Source organism: Dasypus novemcinctus, chromosome 13 (assembly GCF_030445035.2).
Source record: "Dasypus novemcinctus isolate mDasNov1 chromosome 13, mDasNov1.1.hap2, whole genome shotgun sequence".
Classification (NCBI taxonomy): domain Eukaryota; kingdom Metazoa; phylum Chordata; class Mammalia; order Cingulata; family Dasypodidae; genus Dasypus; species Dasypus novemcinctus.
The window spans coordinates 6,682,946-6,705,572 of NC_080685.1; the positions used below are offsets into that span (position 1 = coordinate 6,682,946).

At 48.7% G+C, this 22,627-nt stretch overlaps 1 protein-coding gene across 4 annotated transcripts in view; it reads left to right on the forward strand.

Annotated features, from left to right (window-relative positions):
- PLD5 (phospholipase D family member 5) overlaps positions 1 to 17,027 on the forward strand; it is a 403,658-nt gene extending 386,631 nt beyond the window's left edge. For all 4 annotated transcript variants that reach the window (XM_071207354.1, XM_058309472.1, XM_004463321.3 and 1 more), the window contains exons 9-10: positions 6,230 to 6,344; positions 12,272 to 17,027. In XM_071207354.1, the coding sequence (XP_071063455.1) occupies positions 6,230 to 6,344; positions 12,272 to 12,531 (375 nt within the window). In that variant the 3' untranslated portion in view covers positions 12,532 to 17,027. The remainder of the gene's footprint in view (positions 1 to 6,229; positions 6,345 to 12,271) is intronic.
- The last annotated feature ends 5,600 nt before the right edge of the window (positions 17,028 to 22,627 follow it).

The window sequence follows — 22,627 nt, forward strand, 5'->3', positions numbered from 1 at the left end:
AAATCTGAGAGTGAGAAAGGAACGTGTACTCCGGCTGTTCTTTCAGCTCCTGGAGGGGTGAAAGGAGCTGGGTCTGTGGAGTTAGGAGCCTGCGGGCTGAGGGAGGTGGAGGGCTGCAGCACAGAGGGAGGGGGTCGTCTCCGCAAGCACCTGTGAGGAGGGGAGACGCAGCAGCGACAACGGGCATAGGAAGAAGGGGTGCAGGGTGAGTCCAGAGATAACCCTGGAGGATTATATGGCGGAGGTATGAGGGGAATGATCTGAGGGATCAAAGTTGGAGTTTTCAGAAGTTTTAGGGGGTGGAGTTGATGCGGAGGGAGATTTCTGAGGAGGTTTCTGGTGTAAAAGAAGAATTTGGTAGGAAGAACAGGATTGGCAGAGGGAGGGGCGATTCCCAAAAGAAAAACGCCTGAATGTAAGGGCTCTCTGGCCATCTGCCATGGCGCTGGGTAAAGTTCTCTAAGTCTTGGAGAACTTGGAAATCAAAAGTGCCATTTTCCAGCCAGTGACTGTCATTGCCCAATTTCTACTGCGGCCACACAGAGGTTGAATAGAAATTGAGTTTTTTGGTCTGATGTCTCCTTCCGGGTACAGAGTTTTAAGGTTGTGAAGGAGACAACCAAGAGGCGTGGATTTTGGGGGGCTGAAATTGAATTCCCCATTTTAGGTGGCTGGGGTGAGACTAAGGACCTCTAGAATGGGGGAGATTCTGAGTGAGACAGGCGTCCCCGAATCAGACCTCTCCAAGGAAACAGGAAACCGCTCTTGGAGCCAGACGCCTCGGGAGCCACGGGGCTTCTTCCCACGAGGACGCAGGCTGCGCCCGCTGTGGCCCTCAGGAGCGGGAGGATCCTGACCTGGCACTGGGTGTTCCCAGGGGGTTGTCCTGACAACGGGAAAGGAGAGAGAGGCGGCAGGGTCCTCCACGGAGAGACCCTTCACTCACCAGCCGAGCCTCGATGCCCGGGGTTGGGGGTGCTCGGCCGCGGCAGAGGGGAGGGCCCTCACCAGCCAGTCCCAGCACGACCCCAGCCCCGGGCTTTCGGCACCAAATGTTGGAGAAAATACAGCGCCTACTGGGACACGGAGACTGATATGACTATACCACAGCCCCCTAGCCTGGGGTCCCGCTCTGCCCCGTGGGCCCCGTGCTAATCCCAGCACCTCCCTGGAGGCAGGATGGGAAGTGGAGTCCTAGCAGAGGTGCTACCTCCGGCCCATCTCTGACCCTCGCCGCCCTCGGGCCTTGGCACACGCTGCCCAGAACACGCCTCTGCACGCTTCCCCCACGGAGGACCACTGGTCTTGTAAGCCTCGGCTTTTCCCAATTCCCGATTCTTTAATTCAACAAGAGTTCCTTGAGACCCCACTTTGTCCCAGGCCCTCTTCGAGGTGACGGGATCACGAGAGTGAACAAGGCAGACGTACCGCCTGCCTTCGTGAAATGGACAGAGACAGCAGCTCTTCCCGTTACAGGCACTCACAGGGCTCATTTGTTTTCCCTTATCACTCTCACGAGCGTTTATATTCGCGTGTAGATTATGGGTTTCATAGCCAATTTGCCCACTAGACTGCAGGGTCCTGGGAACAGACACAAGCCAGCGGAGGCCAGGGACGTCTCCCCAGGGCCCAGCACGCTGCCGGCACGTGGCAGTCACCAAGAAACCTTCCCCATGTAAGGATGAGCGCGTGCGTGCCGCAGCTCTCCTACTCCTCCATCACAGGGTTCATCCTTGCCCAAATGCTTCTGTCTCTCTTTTTAATAGCTTCCTTCAAGCCAACAATTAAATGCCATCGCCTGTTTAATTGTGCCCTCACCAAGTTTCATCAAAGCAAGGGCCATACTATGCTCCTCACCATGGCATCTCCAGCGCCCAGCATGGCAAGTACACTAAGGCAATGCTAGCTGCTACAAAAAAAGAAACTCCCGCACCACACTAGGAGTTCTCACCGTCATTCAGGTGCAGCCGCATCAGTCCTAGGCGGGGACAGGGGAGGCCTCTTCCCCGTGCGGCATGTAAGGATCCCGCAGGGTGGTGGCACATCGACTTCGGCATGTGCTCCAGGGATGCCCTGAGTGTCAGCATCCCGAGGCCGAGCAGGAGAAGGCGGAGAACCACACGGGAGGGCTTTGGGGGGGCCTGAGGCGTTGCACATCCCTTCAGCCCCCTTTCCACAGCCCAGAAATGGTACACACGGCCACACCTCAGGCAAGGGAGGCTCAGGAGGGGGCCAGAGAGGCCGCCGTGCTCCCAGGAGGGCGCAGGAGCAGCACGGTGCGCCGCTGGTCTGAAATCCTGGCCACCCGCTCTCCACCTGACTGCCTTCCAGCCCGCGGCGCCCTCGTCGCCCTCCTCCCCAAGGGAGAAAATGCAGAGCTCCCCGCGGTCACTGCGCTGCTCAAAGCTCACGGTTTCCCGGGGAGGTGCAGTTCTCGACGTCGGCTCTGGCTGCGGAGCTTCATGGCTCCATGACGAAGGAACTAAAACGAAACGAAGCAACAAGGACCACAATACAACACCCAAACCCAGGTCAAGATGCTCTCCTCCCCGCGGCAGCCACCAGATGACCACGCTGAAACCTTCCATTCAGAGGTGCCTGTCCTCAGCAATTTGGGAACTCTTTTGGGGAGGTGTTATAGTTCAGATCAGGACCCAAAGTTAGTCTTAGGCATGAAAACAATTAAAGAAGTATTTTTTCCAGGCTCATGGTTTCTTTGACAGTGCAATTTTCTCAGAAACTTACTAGGCTTCTATTTTCTTCTAGTCATGTCCATGTACCAGTAGCGACATCCAAAGTTTTTTGCTCTATGTAATTCCCCAATTCCTTGCCCAAATGCTTTCTCTCTCTGTCTCTGTCTCTGTCTCTCTCTCTTTCTCTCTCTCTCTAATGGTTGCTTCCTTCAAGCCATCAGACTTGGGTGGGGAAATTATGCCAATTATAATTACACTTATCCGGGGAAACGGACTTGGTCCAGTGGTTAGGGCGTCCGTCTACCACATGGGAGGTCCGCGGTTCAAACCCCGGGCCTCCTTGACCCGTGTGTAGCTGGCCCATTCGCAGTGCTGATGCGCGCAAGGAGTGCCTTGCCACGCAGGGGTGTCCCCCGCGTAGGGGAGCCCCACGCGCAAGGAGTGCACCCCGTAATGAGAGCCGCCCAGCGCGAAAGAAAGTGCAGCCTGCCCAGGAATGACACCGCCCACACTTCCTGTGCCGCTGACGACAACAGAAGCGGACAAAGAAACAAGACGCAGCAAATAGACACAGAGAACAGATGGGGGGGGGGGGGCGCGGAATTAAATAAATGAATAAATCTTTAAAAAAATAATAATAATAATTACACTTATCCAATCTTTGCTGCAAGATTGCATCTTAACTGGTCTTAGTCACTTAAAGGATTTCTCAAACTTGTTTTCGACTATGGGGTCTAGATACAATCAGCTTTCCAACTCTTTGAAATACCAAATTTCTGGTCTGCCTATTCTCTTTAATTTCTGCTTGCAAACCAGCAAATCCTTCCCTGAATTTATTTATTTCACCAGCAGCAATCAACACACACTACAAATATTGTCCAATCCCTTGCCCTGTCATTAAAGGTTTAGTGTGTACTTGTACCATCAGTAGGTAATTGCAGGTTATAGTTTTATACCAGATAATTTACCACTCTGTAGCAGTTCGATATGGTTATGAATTCCAAAAATAGATATTGGATTATGTTTGTAATTTGGTCTGTACCTAGGCATGATTAAGTTATGATTAGGGCTTTGATTGGGCCACGTCATTAAGGCATTGAGTCCCTGCCCCTTGGTGAATGGGGACTCACAGAGAAAAGGCATGGCCAAGGACAGAGTTGGAAGGGTTCTTAATGTTGGAGTTTTGATGTTGGAGTTTGATGCTGAAGTCTTAAGCTGGAGCCCCAGGAAGTCAGCACAGAGAGGAAAGAGAAGCAAGCCCTGGGAAGAAAGGAACCATGAACCCAAAGAGAAGCAAGACCCAGAAAGGGAGGAACCCAGGAAGCCTGAACCCTCACAGACATCAGCAGACATCTTGCTCCAACACGTGAAAATAGACTTTGGGAAGTAACTTATGCTTTATGGCCTGGTATCTGTAAGCTCCTACCCCAGATAAATACCCTTTATAGAAACCAACCAATTTCTGGCATTTTGCATCAGCACCCCTTTGGCTGACTAATACAGTTACCTTACTGGAAAAAAAAACAAACGTTAACAGCCTAATGCTGCCCCTTTTTATAAAACAGGATCTGATCTTCATTTTAGCCAGGCCACTGATCTCTAATCATCAAGACCAGTCTGGGTGGAAAGGAAGTTTATCGCCACAACATCTAGAATCCAGGTGGATGAGGCGTTCTTCCAGGAGAGGTGGGCCTGGGACCGTGCATGATAGCCTGGCTTCTGGAGCCTCTGAACACTGACAACAAAAGGGAGAATGGGGCTAGGCAGGTCCTCTCTCCCCTCAGAGGAGTGGGGCCAGCCCCCAGCCCCATCCTGACACGTTTGTGTCCATGAAGGGCCTCTTGGAAAGAGACTATCCATGACTGTCACCATCAGCTGGGGATTTATTTTGTAATCAATTAACAAATCACATTTGTAAAGTCTTTGCTGTGATCTACACCTAGTCCCTAATGATATGTCGTTGAATAATGTATGATTTCTGCTCTCATTTCCATCTCCCAGATAAAGCCGTGTCCCCTCTTTCGGGTCATATTTCACTTGAGCAAATGGCTTCTCACCAAAGCCTCAAGGTGTCACTCCATGCCTGTCTTAAATTAGACTGCATATATTTTTTTCTTTTCCAACCCCTTCATAATTGTACAATAATATCTTCCTCAAAAGAAATAAAAGTGTTGGCATGTTTTATAATAAATAGATTATTTCAAACAAGGTGATGGCTGCCTGTCATTGAGTGATGGCACCCTCCATACTCATGTATTAACACCATTCTGTGGTTACTGAGCCAATTTCAGGGGCCCCCAAAGGCTATATGTGAACCCTCCAAACTGACATAGGTTTTGCAGAGGACAGGAACTGAAGAGATAAGTGATCCTGGCAGCATTGCCTATAGCCATGGTGGTTGGGAGAACATTCCTCTGTGTTGTGAGGTAGATGGTTCTTAAGTAGTATATTTTGGCCAGGGCACTATTGGTCTCAAGGGTTCTACAAAAACTCAATGGAATTTTCAGGGCTGCCAAGGACCTTAGTGATAGCCTCATTTATCACCCCTTTCCCATGCCTGGAGGATAAAGGGATCAGCTCTCATTTCCCAAAACCAAGTTTGAACACTTAAGAGTTTAAAAGCTGCGAATGACTTCTCCACTCCAAAGCATCATCTTGGTTTACCTCTGGCTCTTCTTTCCTTCAAACACACATGATTCCACAGCTGTAAGCCAGTCCAGAAAGATTCCACACAGTTCTGAAAATATTAGACATCTGTCATGTGAAGGAGACCCGCCCCTTGTCTTTGGTGAACCCCTGTGAGCTCAGTCATGGTCCAAGCCTCATCGAAACACTTAGAAAATCCACAGATGCCGGAGGCAGAGGCTCGGCCCCTCCTGCTCTTAGCTGCCCAGTCTTCTCTTCTCTTCCCCATCCTTGGCCTTGGCTGAAGTGGAATGCTGCTTTTTGGTCATGTTGAAGTTGAAATTTGGAATCCATGGTTTGAAGTTGTGGTTTTTTTTTTAACTCGTCTTTTCAAAGAGTTTGTAGACTCAGGTGTTTAGATGGAAAGTATTTGCTCCTTTGGCAAAATCTCCTTTGACCTTTGCAAATCCCCTGTTTAATCAGCTAGTCATTGAGATGGGCCTGCTGTTTCTTATAATGAATGCAGTATATAAGAACAGTCCTTCGGGTCCCTGGCATGCTTGACAGAAAGCACCCTGCGGCAGACTTCAAATGCCAGTGCACCCTGATGAATAAGACAAAGAGAATTAAACAACCTTCTGGCCCTCACCCTGTTGAAAGAGTGCATTTTGCATTCATTTTGTAGCTTAAAAGTGCTAATTACAGACCTAGTTGAGCATGCTAATTTTCTCTCTTGTTGCCCATATAGATTTGAGAGCAAAAATAGCTTCGTCGCTCTGAAGTGGCAAGATTGTGGTTTTCATAACCCAATATGAGGTCTGTTGTTGATATTTGGATAATACACACTTAGGTGCTTTTGAACAAGACCCAAAACTTTCTTTAGTCACCTGCTCTATTTTTCTGTCTTACAGAAATTTTTTGATCTGGAAAGAGAGAATGCTTGTGCTCCAAAAGAAGAGAAGAATAACGCCTTTCCTAGATTAAATCGCAACAAGTACATGGTGACTGACGGAGCAGCCTACATCGGTAGGTGCGGGGGCTGGGAGGCTCCCGGGGGGGTGGCCAGACTGCACTCCTCCCACTCCCCGGTAAAGAAGGGGGCCTTGGAAGCCACCGCTGGTGAGGGGGTTGACCAGGAGGCCAGGAACAGGAGGGTGAGCGCTCTTCAACCCTGCATCCCGGTGTGGCCTGATGGAAACACCAGATTTCCACGTAGGACATCCGTGATAAATATTTTGCAGCATGTCTGGGGGCCATTCACCTCGTTTCATAGGTGAGCAGTTGAATGGCTGGAGAAGGTGAGTGCTGGCCCTAGAAGGAACACAGCACCTGTGCCCTCCCTCCGTGCCACACACCAGCCGATCGTGAGGAACGGGCAGGCATGTCGTGCGGTGGCCCCGTGCCCAGACTCACACGGCCTGGGCCACAGTCCCACTCTTGCCATCTCCTCAGTGCCAACCTCGATTTTCTCATCTGTAAAATGGGGCTAATTCATAATAATTTCTACTTCGCTGGGTGAGGTTTAAATGGGATCATAGATGCAAAGCATCTTACACAATTAAAGCACCAGGAATATAGGTGATACCCAATGAGCGTTCACTATTATTATTAAGGTAATAAAGCTCCAGATGCCAAAAGCAGATCTACTGCTGCCATGATTTATTAATCTACCAAACCTACTCTAATTTCCCATGATGTGCTTGAGTTCAGGGTCGGGCTTTAACGGAGTAAACATTCACAAACAGAGGAGAAATTGTTATCTATAAAAAAAGAAGGCACATAAATCCAAAAATAGGAGCATGGCCTGACATTAGAGAGTTGATGGGCAAAGCAGAGAAGGAAAACATGTGTGGAATGTTGGAATATGGAATCTGTATTAATTTTTTTCCAAATTCAGTGAGTAAAAAAATATATGTTCTTAACTTTGCAAAGCACTCTGTTCATCCTATTGGATTCTCTTAACAACTTTGCCGAAAGGGAGGGCAGCTTTGATTGTTGCAGTTGAAGAAATTGACCCCTGAGACTTTAAGTGACTCAGGCGTGCAGAGGAAAGGAGCTGGACCTAGAATCCAGGGCTCTGGGACCCGTTGCCGCCTCCAGCTCTTCTGAATATATGGCACTAGCCATGTGGAGAGCTAGTAATTCCTGGATCGATGTGAAGATGTTCTGTCTTTTTCTGCTTTTAGTAATTAGGGCATCATATGAGTAGACTAGAGTATTGGAATAGTTTTTAAGGTATATCATTCTGATTGTTCTAGAAGATGAGGATATTATTTTATTCCTGTTAGTCTTCTCGGTGACCCAAGATGTGGTATTTGCATTTTCTCGTGTTCCTCACCCTGCAAAGTGGAATCAGCTTCACTTTAAGCAAGTGACCAAAAAAAAAAACAAACTCACACGAGGATTTGTCTGTTTTGTTTTTTGCTCAATTGTTGGGAAACCTAGGGATGGCTCACACTTCAGACAAAACAGGATTTAAGGAGTCAGTGTGGATAATTTGCACGTGGGGTTTACTTAAAGTGAGGTGCAGTGAGTGCCTTTGGCAGTGATTGGTACCTGAATCTGCATGTCCTTTTTTAGGAATTAAATAAGTTTTGGGAGTCAAATGACCTAGATTTGAATTCCAGCACTGACACTTGCTGGTTGGAAGATGGTGGAAATCTATGTAATCTCTCTGCTCCTCTGTTTCCTATCCATCGAGTGGGGAGAGAGCACCTTTGGGGGCAGTACAGTGATTCATGAGATACTAGATGAATTGAAAACCCATACTAGACCTTGCATGGAATTATAGCTCTGTTAAGTTTTCACAGGACTTACAGAAGAATCCCCAAACCAGTATTCTATCTCAGATTTTGAATTCTCCTGAGTATATTTCAGTCAAGCTTGGCAAACTTGCCTAGAAGACTGTTGGACCCGTTTATCGCCAACAAGGGGTGTTAGGTCACTCGAAGGCACTAGAAGGGCCCGTGGGGGCCGTTTCAACCCCTCCCGTTTGCACCCCCACCGTTATGGCCCGGGGGTGACACTACCACTCTCTTGGCAGCTGGGGCTTCAGAAAAGCTGGGCGAGACTGCCTCCCAATCAAACACATACAGGAGCATTACGTGCGATTTCGAAATGTATCCAAAGAAGTAAGAGGGGAAGTGGACGTGGTTCAACAGATAGAGCGTCTGCCTGCCACATGGAGTTTCCAGGGTTCAAGTCCAGGGCCTCCTGACCCGTGTGCTGAGCTGGCCCACGCGCAGTGCTGATGCGCGCAAGGAGTGCCGTGCCACGCAGGGGCGTCCTGCGTGGGGCAAGGAGTGCGCCCCGTAAGGAGAGCCACCCCGCGTGAAAAAAGCGCAGCCTGCCCAGGAGTGGCGTGGCACACACACAGAGAACTGATGCAGCAAGATGACACAACAAAAAGAAACACAGACTCCAGGTGCTGCTGACAAGAATCCAAGCAGACACCGAAGAACACACAGCAAATGGTCACAGAGAGCAGACAACGGGGAGGAGGGGAGAGAAATAAATAAACTTTTAAAAAAGAAGTAAGAGGTAGGAGAAAACGACACCCCGGGGAAGGAATTCCTCCATCGGCCTGAGGGAGCTGCCCAAAGCTGCGCTGGCCTGAGAAGCCCCGATGAAAGCCCTGAGGAGCTCCCGGGACGCAGGACCACGCCTCCGTCCTCAGATCGGAGGGGAAGCCAGGTCTCCCAGAAGGGGGCTTCAGGATCCCCCGCTTTCTCCTTGCTTCTTCCCCTCCCCAGGCCTGTTTCTTTGCAGGTTTCCTTGGGAGGACGTGGATCTCAGCGTGGCTGATTCCTGGCCCTGCGGCCCTGGGGCAGTGCCCCAGGTAGCGGGCTTCGACCCAGCTCCGATTCCTTGCTAACGCCGCCCGGCCAGGTCTCGGAACCTGTCTGGGTCCTCCTTGTGTCCTCCGTAAAGAGGAGGCTGGCCCCTCCCGGGACAGCAGGACTGCATGAGAAAACCCACCGAGACCGCGTACCGCTGACCCTGGCGCCTCGCTCTAGGGACGGGGCTCTCGTGTCGTGTCCCCCTGGAAGGCGGCAGGGCTCGGCAGCCTTTCGCTCATCGGCTGAGCCCGAGATGCGCCTGTCGTCGGCCTCCTGGTGGCAGCCCCAGTTCTGAGCCCCACGGCCTCTGAGCGTGGACACAGGAACGCGGCCCTGAAAAAGAGACGGGCTCTCCTGAGCCATCCGGAGGACGGTTCCCTGACTTCCAGGAGCGAAAGTGGCCCCACGGTGTGCCGATGGTGACGCCATCCACAGCGTCATCGTGTGTGAGAGCCACGCATGGGCGCGGGGGAGGGGGCCGCCCCGTCCATATGCTAACGCCTGATTTCGGGGCCAGAGGAGTAATTGAAGGAGGAACCCAAGGGACAAGGGAGCCACCGTCCCCTGTTCCACGGCGTGCCGTATGGAAAAGGCACTTGACATGTGCGGGGATTCCAGAGGGACAGCGGGGCCGAGAGGATCAACACCACAGAGGAGCGGACGTGCGCTCTAGCCACACGCACCTCCTCCCAGAAGCTTCTCCCACAGGCGACGGCAGGGGCCTGGGTCCAGGACGCCCGTGGACCAAAGCCCCTCGGCATCTAGCTCAACAGATATTCCCGCAGGGATGTCTGGGGGCCCCGATGAGGGCCTGGTGGGTTGAGCTCTGCCCCTCAAAGCCTGCGGGTCCCCCGTGCGACAGCTCGGAACAAAGAGGAGGGCATGGCGGGCAGCCTAGACCAGCCTCGGGCTGGTGGGAAGGTATGGAGTAACCGTGCCAGGCTTCCCACGGCTGAAGCGCGTCTTGAAGGAAGCAGCTCTTGGTTCGTGGTGGTGTAGCTCGTTCCTGGCAGCTGGCAGGCGCGGCCCACGGTGATGAGCCAGGTGGCGCCGGGTAGATCTGTGGACCCCCTGGAGCCTTCCTCTCCTCACTCTAAAGCGGAGGTAGGTGGGCTTTGCTCTTAGTAGATGATCCTCCCACTACCCTTTAAGTCCTCCCAGCCCGCCCCACGCCCAGCTCCTCCCTTCGTGCTCCAATACTGTAACCATGTCTACGGAGACGCCGTCCCGCAAGGCGCTGTGGCTCTCCCTTTCCCTAACTGATTCGTTTCTAAGCGTTTCTCACTGCCTGACTAGATGCGCCCCTCCTGACACATACCGTGTGGGACACCTGTAGAAAGCCCTTCCCTCTTTCCCGCGAGGCCCTGCGCGTGTACGTCTCTCGAGGGCTCATGCACTCTTACAAGCATGTGTTTCCCTGCTGGGCTCCTTGAAGGAAGGGTCTGTCTTTTTCAGTTTCATATTCCTAGCCCTGAATATAGCCCCTGGTAGGTAGTAAGCACTCACAAACTGGGTGGTCAACGAAGGCCAAAGAAGATCGAAGAAATAAACGGTTCAGTGTTCTCCTGAAGAGAAGCTGTGCTCTCCTGCTGGATCCCCCTTCTCCCTGGGCTCTGCCTTCGTGTGCCAGGGCTGCTGTAACAAGTACCACAGACAGTGGGTGCTCCAGGGGCATTTATTGTCTCACAGCTTCGGAGGCTGGACGGCCACGATCAAGCAATGTGTAGGATCAGGGGTGGAGCCCTGCCCCTGATGTGAGTCCTTCTCTCTCTCTCTCTCTCTCTCTCTCTCTCTCTCTCTCTGCCTCTCTGCATCAGTCACCTGTCTCTGTCCAAATGTCCTCTGCTGTACGGTCACTAGTCCTGGTGGACTAGGGCCCATCCTGAGCCAGTTTGGCCTCTTCTTTTTATTATTATTATTATTTTATTTCTCTCCACTTCTCCCCCACCCCAGTTGTCTGTTTTCTGTGTCCATTTGCTGTGTGTTCTTCTTTTGTCCACTTCTGTTGTTGTCAGCTGTTGTTATCAGCAGCACGGGAATCTGTGTTTCTTTTTGCTGCATCATCGTGCTGTGTCAGCTCTCCATGTGTGCGGCGCCATTCCTGGGCAGGCTGCACTTTCTTTCGCGCTGGGCAGCTCTCCTTACGGGCGCACTCCTTGCATGTGGGGCTCCCCTACGCGGGGGACACCCCTGCGTGGCAGGGCACTCCTTGCGCGCATCAGCACTGCCTGTGGGCCAGCTCCACATGGGTCAAGGACGCCCGGGGTTTGAACTGCGGACCTCCCATGTGGTAGGCGGACGCCCTAACCACTGGGCCAAGTCCACTTCCCTGGCCTCTTCTTAACTAACATCTTCAAAGACCCTGTTTATGAAGAAGTTCGTAGTCACAGGATGCGGGCTTAGGGTTTGTTCGTATCTTTTTGGGGGACACGATTCCACACACAACCAACTCCAAGGCCAGTGGAGAGTCCCGGGGTAGCCCAAGCCTTCTATCTGAGTGGGGTCGGCATGACGAGCCCTTCCCGGGGCGTCTCCCAGCCTCGCTCCCCACACCCGGAGCCCGCTCCCACGAGATGCCCCAACGAGGAGATGGTCTACAACGCAAGCCAGGAGCGTTGTGTGTTCAGCTAGCAACTGGTTCTCGTCGCCGGCTTCAGCGGCTTCTTTGATGAGGAAGCTTTGAGCATGATAATTAGGATTCCTCATTTGTGCATATGGATAAGATGTTGGCTCTTGGAGAAGGTAGTAATTGTTCACAGGATTCTTCAGTGTCTCCCTATATATTTTAAATGTTGCTGTATTTAGCGTGCCTTGTGAACATCAATAAGAAATAACATTTACGATAAAAGAACAGCAGATTCCTTGTTTTGAGTTTCAAGTTGAGCAAAGCTGAAGAAAATGCCAAAATAATATGCAAATATTAATATGCCATATGTAAGGCTTCCTGGGATTTTTTTTTTCTTCCTGAGCTGTCAACACAATTCATTCTCCCTTACTTCGGGGCGTTGATTTTATCTTTTTTTTTTACACAAAATCTGCTCCCTATTTCATTATATTAGTAATACTCCCTGATGGCGATGAACCCCTTCCATCATTTCCTTTGCTTGTTTGCAGGAAATTTCGACTGGGTAGGGAACGATTTTACCCAGAACGCTGGCACGGGCCTCGTGATCAACCAGGCGGATGTGAGGAACAGCACGAGTATCATCAAGCAGCTGAAAGACGTGTTTGAAAGGGACTGGTACTCGCCCTACGCCAGAGCCTTCCAGCCAGCCAGGCGGCCGAACTGCTCGGGCCTGTGGGACTCAAGCCCGCCCCAGACAAGACTGCCTCACGCAGCGCGAGCCGGGGGGCCCCCGGGAGCCCCCGCATGAGCGCACCGAGGACGGCTCAGAAACTCACATTTACACGTGAAGGACTCGAGGAGAGGAAATCAGTTTACTACGTCTTTTTTAAGGAAAAAAAGCACAGTTAAAAAATGTTCTCTGAACCACACGTCGTAGCTCTCTAGCAACGTCTTAGCGCCGTGCACACTGAATTTACAACTTTTCTATTTGTTCCTTCTGAAGAGAAGGTCATTTCAGCTTAGAAGTTAGTTTTTATGTTGGCATACAGATTTTCCAACTTGGGTTCCTCTTCCTTTCTAAGTTTAGACCTTCTTCCGCCACCCACCTGGGCAGTTCTTAGGAAGCTTAGCATGAGTTAAGCACTTTAACGCCTTTCTGAGAACTGCTGGCTTAGAGAGTAGAGGGAGGATTTTGCCTGGGAAAAGAGACCGATAAAAATAAGTACTTATTCTTGTAATGCACCCCCAGTACATACAGTCAGCTAAGCTTGAAAAGCCTACCTTTGTGTCAGCCTTCAAAACTCCCGAAAAACTACCTTTTTGGCCTCCTCGTTCAGTTTTTTCTGATATCCTAAGTTTCATTTTGTATCACTTTTCACATATCGTAATTATATAAAGTCCTATATTCACCTCAACTTTAGTTCCAAATACAATAATATCTTTTGAAAATGTGTGAATTCCTCAGAACGGATACAAAATAGAGGTGGGAGGTCTTTGTCTTTACCTTGCAACTGCATTTTGGTATTTTAAGACCACAGCTAGCAATCTGTATAGCCTTCTCTTTTCTCTCAAACTCAGAAAAAATTTATGTAGCTACCTGCAAATATCCAGCAAGCTATTAAGTCTACATTGTGAAAACAAAGTCGTTTTTCACTTTTTTTTTCAGTCTACGGTGTTAAAAAGGCAAGATCTTTATGCACCAGTGGATTTTAATTTCTTTAGAATCATTATGCTGTTAAGGGTATGCCAGCAAACGTTTATAGAGCTATTTAATATACCTTCTGCTATTTAATATACCAAATGCTTTTCAGAGAGATGCAATTTAAATACTGTGCTTGACCTATTTTCCTAAGGAACAAGAATACTGGTCAGATGATTGTTCTCTGATGTCGCTGTGTGTTGCTGTTTTCTGTCTATTCAATACATAGACCTACATTAATGGAGACTTGTTCACGGCAGAGGCAGGGCCTCTGCAGAGCTGGAGCAGGGGCCGCGGCCGCCCCTGACACGTTCGTGGCCCAGAGCGGTCCCTTCAGCCCCCGCCTCCGGTTTCTGAGGCTCATGTAGGGACAGCCACACTCACCTACCTCGCAGGAATGCTGCGACGGTAGGAAATACTGACAACTTGCTTTGAAATCAGAAGATCCTATCTAAATGCTAAGCATTATGATGGATACTCTTTTTCTTGAAATAATCATCTTGGTGGTATCCTAACAGAGTCAACAACCGGTCCCTTCCTGAGAACCAGAAGGGAAAACAATTCCACAGCCTCCAGCTACACAAAAGCCCCGGCGGACATCTGAGTTATCCTCATTTCAATGGGACACTTTGTCGGGTCACTTTGGCATAAATAACATCGACCAAAAAAAACAAAACCCAGACATTGTGCCAGGGCTCGTCCATGGGGACCGGCGGACACGTGTGTTTTCAGAGCAAGGCATTTCCAGAGACTTGACTTCTAAAATGCCAAAGGGAATGTGAGAGGAGCCCGTGGGCCTTTACGCAGGGGGTCCACGTGGGCTAGAACAGCAGCTGCTAGCAAGCCAGGGATGGGTGGCTTCCCTTCTGGCTCTTTCCAATACTCCTTGACTGGCTACTAAACCAGCCAATCAAGAGCACTGGAACCGAGCTGGACCTGCAAGGGTAGTGTGTTTTTAGGAGCGGTTGGGGGATTCTCACTGAAATTCTTCTTCAACAATGGCCAGCCCATAAGACTCTAAATATTTAACATATACCCTAGCCTGATTAGAATAGGCAGTTAGCCTGCTAGTTACCCCAGTAGACTAAAGGGTGGTTTGATGATGATTACAAAGAGAAAGGCCAAGATAAGGGGTGGAGACAAACCTAGGGGTTCACTCTTGGACTACGAAGCCCAGTCTGGGTTGGGTTTGAAAAGGACGTCTGAAGGAAGAAGGATGGTTGTTTCCTAGTTCTCTAGTTTTCTTCTGGCTTGCTGATCCACAGCCAGGGGGCACGGGTGGGCTTGGTGTCATGGGGCCCTCTGCCGTCACTGTCTTGGGCATGTGATCTCATAGAAGAGGATTTTGTCTTCATGAATGGCCACCATCGCCATTTCCTGCCGAGCCCTAGCAAAATGGTAGCAGCAGGAGCTGTGTCTGCACCACCCATCTCAGAGCCCCCACCCTGCGGGCCACCCTGTCAGGTGGGGCCACGGACTCCAGCAGGCAGCACTGGCCTTCCCTGGTGGCCAGGAAAATGACCCCGTGCAGGGTCATAGATGGGTCCTTGTCTCTTAAAAAGGCATTTCATTCTGCAGAACTTTCTTTATCATTTGGATTATTTGTCTGTCCTTCAAAAGGTGCCCTTCCTCTCTTTAATCCTTTGCACCTGTGCTGAGTAGACCACCAACTTCCATTTACTCTCTTCCCCATAAACATCCCAGGAGTTATTTCCCAAAAGAGTAAATAGGCACAACCCTTTAATTTGAGTCCATATGATGTTTGTTTATGCCAGAAATTATGAGGCCAAAGTGACTATTAACCTCCATCTTTTTCCCCATAAATATTCCAGGAATTGTTTCCTAAGGGAAACAAAAACAGACACTTTCGTTTGAGCCTTTGTCCTGGATTTCTGTGCGCTGACATTGACCTAGTGCCTTATTTATCCTCAAGCATTGATGCTAAGCAGTGGTTTGTGGTGTGAAAACCCTTCTGGCTGTGGAGTCCAGTAGGACCCAAGGGTGGCTTCCACAGACACTTGCATGGCACCACCAAGCCACCTAACCTTTCTCGCCCCCAAATTCAGTCACTGACACACTGTCAAATCTCAGCACTGCTGACCCTCACTGCATTGTCCTTGGCCACTGGTATGCCACATAATCAAACCATAGGTTATCCCGGAGAGGAGGTGGAACATTCTGAGGTTACATCCATGTGCTGTAAACACCATACTTGAGTGTGGTTTGGGTACCTGAAAATGATAGAACCAGGACACGCTGAAAATGTTCACTGTCACCAAGGACCTTGTAAAGAGAGGTTTCCCTAGACTCCCAAGGTCCTGTGCAACACAGAATGAAAAGCAGGGTCCTAAAGCAATGTCAAAGCAGACGCAGCAGAAGAAACAAAAGGGCCGTGGGAAAACTTTCCATCCGGGTGGCTGCACCCTCTGGGCCCGCAGACCCTCTCCCGTCAGGGCCGTGTCCGTTTGTCTCCCTTCTGATGGGGTGCTTAGCGAGGTGGGTCTGATCACAGTTTGGGTAGATCTTGCCCTTGGCAAAATGTGTTTTGTCCATGCAGTTACCAGTTGCTTAAAAGTGCCTCGTGGAGCCCAGTGTGGCAGAAAGCTCATTTCCCACCAGCCTGTGGCTGTTTTAAAGTGACTTCAAGTCCTTCTGAGATTTTCATTTGTTTTTAGAGACTTTCACTAAACCAAATTCCAGGGAAAAAACGAAAAGACTGTAAGAATTTCTCCATCAGATCAGACCTAGTGCCGACGGCCTCAGGAGCTCCGTCCTAGCATCTGCCTTTTATTTTTCTCATGTTCATGGCCATTTGTGTTTTTCTGAAAAAGTCATTCCAGTGTTTTTAATAAGGAATGTGAAAAGCTGCCTTACTCTCAATGGAACAGTCATCTTGGGTCATGAATATGCTTTCCTGTTGGTTGTTCAAGCTCAGTCCCTTTTAATCAGCTCTATAACTTATGGCCAAATGTTTAATTCTTTTGTTTTTGGTACTTATTTCCAATGAACTGGTGCACTTTATTATAAGCCTTTTGAAGGAAAAAAAATATAACTCCCATTTTGCCTAAGGTAGCTTGGTTAGATTAATTTATATTCAGAGTTCTCCTCATATGCTATGTGTCAGCGTCTTTGCTTTGCCTTCTATACTTTGGTAATCAAATATCAGCTTGCCACTTTCACTTAATTGATTTAAATTGGTGGTGGAAGTCAATCCTGGTTTACAGCCTACCTTTCACATTGGAAAGAATCCCCATCCTTGGTTGAAGATAAACATTTTTATGGTGACTATTTAGGTATTCTTCAGAAGTTTCCTGAGACTCTAAAAACTAAATTGTCTTATTTTTGACCGATTAGCAGTCATGCGCTTGGACAATTCTAAAAGGTCACCAATCACTTATGCTTCTTTAGGCAATATGAGGAAAAGAAATGTGAGATTTAATAGGCTATTGTACATTTTCTTTTGCTGTTAAACTACTAAACTTCTAATTCTGTTACAAAGGACACCTTGAATTTTTAATATTTCTTCATGAAAATAGGATAAAGTTGTACCCAGACATATCTATATTATTAACCATAAGATCCCCAAATAAACTGGTGTGATAAAAGGCTGGACTTGGAGGAAATCATTAAAATTCTCAAACCTTTCATTTAGCCAAATGCTCAGTTTTCTTCAGGAGTAAATATGCGGCTCTTCCATACCGTGAGGTAAGGCATTTCTTTTCTCTCCTCAGCTTGAGCTCACAAACAAGCCCGTCTCTTGGTAGTAACCATCCGGTGCCACGATAAGTCATTAAGAAGGTAAACGCAGACAGCGCAGTGGGTGCTGAGCCCACTGATTTGTGTATTAGCCCAATGAGGCATCTTCATCAACTCTGTACCATCTCGAGGGGGAAAAGAAGTTAGTTTCTAATATGTGTTGGTTTTGAGTTAATAAATGGTCACTTTTTCAGTGAAGAAACCATTGTAAAGACCACGTTCTACACTCTGGCCAAGTGACAGGAAGGTGTTCGTGGAAATTCAAGGTCAGTTGCCCCCACAACTTAACATCCATGCTCTATTTTTCCCATGCCCAAACCCGTAATAAAACATGCCTGGTGTTTGTTCAACAAATCCACATTGACTCTCGGATTGAGAGGATGCCCTGAGGGCCAACTAAACCAGCTCTGCCAGGGGCACAGATCCCCCCCATTTGGCTACTCAGAAGTTGAGGACCTATTCAAGCAAAACGTATCTGGAGTCCTCAGCAGAAGCCCTTCACAAGATCCACACGGAATAAAATTTTGCTCATTTGCTAAAGTTATTTGGATTTGAGGCAAAGCCTAATCTCTGAGAGAAGGTGCATGGTATGTACATTGAGGGGAGCGCCTTTTTATAAAAGGGGAGAAATCTGAAAGGACGTATTTTTTTTTTAAGTCGTCAATTGAGTGTTTAGCCAAGGCTTAATAGAGCAGATTTTTTAAATCTCCAAGAGTCAGTAATCATTTCATTTTACCAGCAGTTTCTGAATCTTAAATTTTCATGGTTTACTTTTGCTCTCTTTTTTGGAGGTACTCGGATTGGACCCAGGACCTTATACGTAGGAGGCAGGTGCTCAGCCACTGAGCGACAGCGGCTCCCTTGTGTTTTTTGTTTTTTAATTGGGTTAAGGGTTGATGAGAAACAAACATGTATGAAGAGTCCAATTAAATCATAGCGAGGTGAAGATGATTTATTTTTAATTCATATGAGAGAGAAATTAGTAAGGAGAAATCGTTACCCTTCTGTTAACCCATTCCTCTTGGCCTTGAAATATTGAAAGCTCATCCATTCCCTCATGGACTCCACTGTGTCCCATGGGTTTAAAATTCTAAGGGACATTTGAGAAAATCTGAGGTTCCCGTCAGACAAAACCGGGCAAACCTGGGTTCTCATCTAGAGGAACCCCACCCCACTGCACCACTGATCTTGGGAGTGTGATCTCAATTTCTAGGACTGAAAACATTACACTTGAATGTACCTTTCCAGGATAACTGGGGGAAGGAGTAGAGCGCTTCAAAGACAACTTGGAAAACACCACCCAACAACATTCATGTGAATCAGAGCTGATGTTACCATTTCAGTTACTTTTTCTGAGCCGTGGGAATGATTTGCTTCTTCAGAAAGTGCATGCTATCAAAGGCAACATCCCCAAAAATGTAATAAAAGAAGGGTAGCACCTTGGTTTCAGAAATGTGACAGTTGAATAGAGCACTTTAAAAATCCTTTGTGGGAACCTGTCGTTGAGAGACAAAAGCTGTCTGTCCCCAGCAGTGAAACTGTACGTTATTATTTCCATGTCCCGGCGTCCTGGGGAGACCGTGCCCGCAGCCCCAGTGTGAGAAGGACGGTGTCTTCTGTCACGTGAATGCTCCACCTTGGCCACATCTGATGGCTGTTCGGAACCCGACTCGCAGGAAGCACCTGAGCAGTGGTGTTCTTGTTTGATGGTCGCTGGCCCAACCAGTGAGAGGCCCTCCCTTAAGGCGTTGGAATGGGAGATGGAGAAGGTCATCAGAAGCAGGAAGCACCGAGAGGACCAAGCCCCCTGGTGGCGCCACTGAGAGCAGTAGTGGCAACAATTCCGCCATTACCGCCGGAGCGCTGGTGACGCCCATGTCTGCCCTTAGGTTATTGGAGTATTGATAGATTCCAGAGTGAGCCCGGGCTCTGTGGTTACTGGACTGCTTTCTACCTTCCTTATTTTCTTATGGATCCTTACAAATAAACTCACATTAACTAAGATCCTGACTGTGAGTCTTCCTTGCACACTGGAGGGGCCCAACACCCTTGCTAAAGTTAAAGCTCCCCTCGCTTTTAAATAGATTGGAAGTAAATAAGGAAGGCTAAAGAAATATGGTAATATACCATGTGCTGATTAGACATGGACTCATGTTGTTGGCTTTCTCCATGGTAAATCATCTGGATGCATTTGATAAATATCAAATCAATAGTAATCAATTATCTTAGACTCATGAAGATGAATTAGAAGCATTGAGAATGGAAATTGAAAAAAAGGAAAAAAAAACATTTAGGACAGAGGTTCTTAACCTTTTTGTTCCACAGACCCCTTTGCCAGTCAGGTGAACACCATGGATCCCTTACTAAGTCCACACTATACTGTGGATTACTTAATAAATATATCACACCAACACATCCCAACAAAAATGGTGCTTTTTTGAATTTCAATGCAAGCTCACAGACCCCTTTTTAAAATCCCTGATTTAGGAGATAACCACATGATCAACACATGCTCTTTAGAGCTGGAAGCCCAAACCCATCATGTTTTGGTGTTTTTTTAAAAAATATATATTTATTTCTCACCTCCCTCCCCCCCCCCCCGCCCCATTGTCTGCTCTCTGTGTCCATTTGCTGTGTGTTCTTCTGTGTCCACTTGTATTCTCATCAGGTGGCACCAGGAATCTATGTCTCTTTTTGTTGCATCATCTTGCTGCGTCAGCTCTCCGTGTGTGCAGTGCCACACCTAGGCGGGCTGCAGTTTCACACAGGGCAGCTCTCCTTGTTCAGGGGCCACTCCTTGCGCATGGGGCACCCCTACGTGGGGGCATCCCTGCGTGGGCCGGCACTCCTTGCATGCAGCAGCACTGTGCATGGGCCAGCTCACCACATGGGCCAGGAGGCCTTGGGCATCGAACCCTGGACCCTCCATATGGTAGGCGGACGCACCGTCTGTTAAGCCACATCTACTTCCCCGCATCATGTTTTTATATGAGGAAAATGAGGCATAGAACACACAATGACCTAAGTAGAGGGGAAAATGTGTTATAAATTTGGTTAATGACTTAAAATATAAGTTCTAATGATTGGCTTAATAAATGCAAAATTTGCTAATACTATACAGAATATTTGAAGTAAATGGGTTCTTTAGAGGGATTTGTAGGAGGAAGTGAAACTACTACTAAGAGGTTCAACAAAGGAGGAGAAGGTAAGGGTTAGGAAGTGAGGGCAACATGAGGGCACAGTTAGCCTGGCATCTCTCCCAGCTAAAGTTGGGTAGAGGTTTGTAATATCAGAAGAAGGGCAGTAGTCATACATTCTATTTTACATGGAGCCCATCGTGGGCTCATTCAAAGGTAAAAAGAATGCCATAAAAAACTGTCATTTAATTTTTTAAAAAAGATTTATTTTTATTTATTCCCTCCCACCCCTTGCAGCTTGCTTGCTCTCTGCTCTGTGTCCATTCACTGCACGTACTTCTGTGTTTGCTTGTCTCCCTTTGTTGCATCATCTTGCTGCAGCAGCTTTCCGCAGGTGCAGGCCAGCGGCTCTCCACAGGTATGGGCGAGCTTGCCTTCAAAAGGAGGCCCCCAGGACACAAACCCAGGGCCCCCCATATGATAAACGGGAGCCCAGTCGACCGAGCCACAGCCGCCTCCCTGTCATTTAATTTTGTGGTTTTAAAACAAAATTCTGTACCTCAGAGCTTCTCAGCAAGGTATTTTTTAAGTCTTTTTTTATTAAAAGGTTTCATGAGCTAGAACAGTTGAGCCTGAATTCTGCAGATCGTCAGATAACACTGAATCGTGCTGAGCTGGCGTAACAAGGGCCGCCTGTGGGAGGCCACAGTGTGGTGATCAGTTTCAAGTGTCGACTTGGCAGGCTGTACCCAGTTGTGTGTCAGCCCTAATCCAGATGTTGCCGTGAAGGCGCTCTGTAGGTGTGGTGAAATTCCATAACCGGGTGACGTTCAGGAAAAAGCATTCTCCTCAACAATCTGGGCCTGATCCGAGCAGTTGAAAGGCCTTCAGCGCAGAACGGAGCCTTCCCTGAAGAAGGAAGCACTCCTCCCATGGGCTGCAGCCAGCGCCTACCCAAGGTTTCCAGCCCATCTTCCTGATGGAGCTCAGCCTAGCCTGGGCGGCCCAAACCCGAGAGCCAGGTACGTGCAGGACATCTCGTTCTGGGTACGGTTTCTCTGGTGGAGCCCTGGTGACTCAATAACAAGCAGTCCCCAAATCCTAGAGGTTTAAAACAACAAAGGTGGGGAAGCGAATTTGGTCCAATGGATAGAGCGTCCGCCTACCACATGGGAGGTCCAGGGTTCAAACCCAGGGCCCCCTGACCCATGTGGAGCTGGCCCACGCACAGTGCTGATGCGCACAAGGAGTGCCCTGCCACGCAGGGGTGTCCCCAGTGTAGGGGAGCCCCATGCGCAAGGAGTGCACCCTGTGCAAAAATAGTGCAGCCCGCCTAGGAATGGCGCCACACACGTGGAGAGCTGATGCAGCAAGATGACACAACAAAAAGACACAGGTTCCTGGTGCCACCTGATGAGAATACAGGCGGACACAGAAGAACACACAGCAAAGGGACACAGAGAACAGACAATGGGGGGTGGGGACAGTAGGGAAGGGGAGAGAAATAAATAAAAAATATGTCTATTAAAAAAAATTTTTTTTAATAGAACGACAAAGGTGTAAGCTTTGCTCACACTACATGTCAGCCCCATACGTTGCTGGTCTCCAGGCCAGACGTAAGAGACTGCTAGAGGGCCCGATGGCAGCCGTGACCTCTCTGCGCAGGAGCACCCGTCACTGCTGCTCCTCGCACAAGGACCAGAACAAGCCCCTGGATCTGCCCCAGCCCACGCGGGGAAACAGGATCCTGTCCAACCCCTGGGAGGGTGGAGGACACGCACTGTTCAGGGAAGCAGCATTAAGGCTAGCGTTGCCCATTACGAAAATGCTAACTTCTCAATGAGCTGCTCATTTAGAGTGAGGACAAAAGTACAGAATGTTTATGAATGATTAAGAACCTATTAGAGGGGAGCAGATGTGGCTCAAGCAGTTGAGCATCTGCTTCCCCCATGGGAGGTCCTGGGTTTGGTTTCCGGTGCCTCCTGAAAATTAAAAAGCCAACAAATGAAAAAACCCACCCAGGGTTGCTGATATGGCTCAGTGGTTGAGTGCTGCCTTCCCACATACAAGGTCCTGGTTCCAGCTCCAGTACTTAAATATATATATATATAGCAGAATTCTAGGATCTGAAAGACTCTGAGGAAAATGGATAAACGGGACAGAAACATAGCACACGAACCTGTGGTGTCAGTAAGCATTTTAAAAACTGCTCCACTCTCAAAAATGGACTCAGAGATGTCAACTAGCTGACCTGCTCCAGCAAGGACAAAATGACCACAAATGGAAGGGACTAAATAGGTTTCTTTACAAGG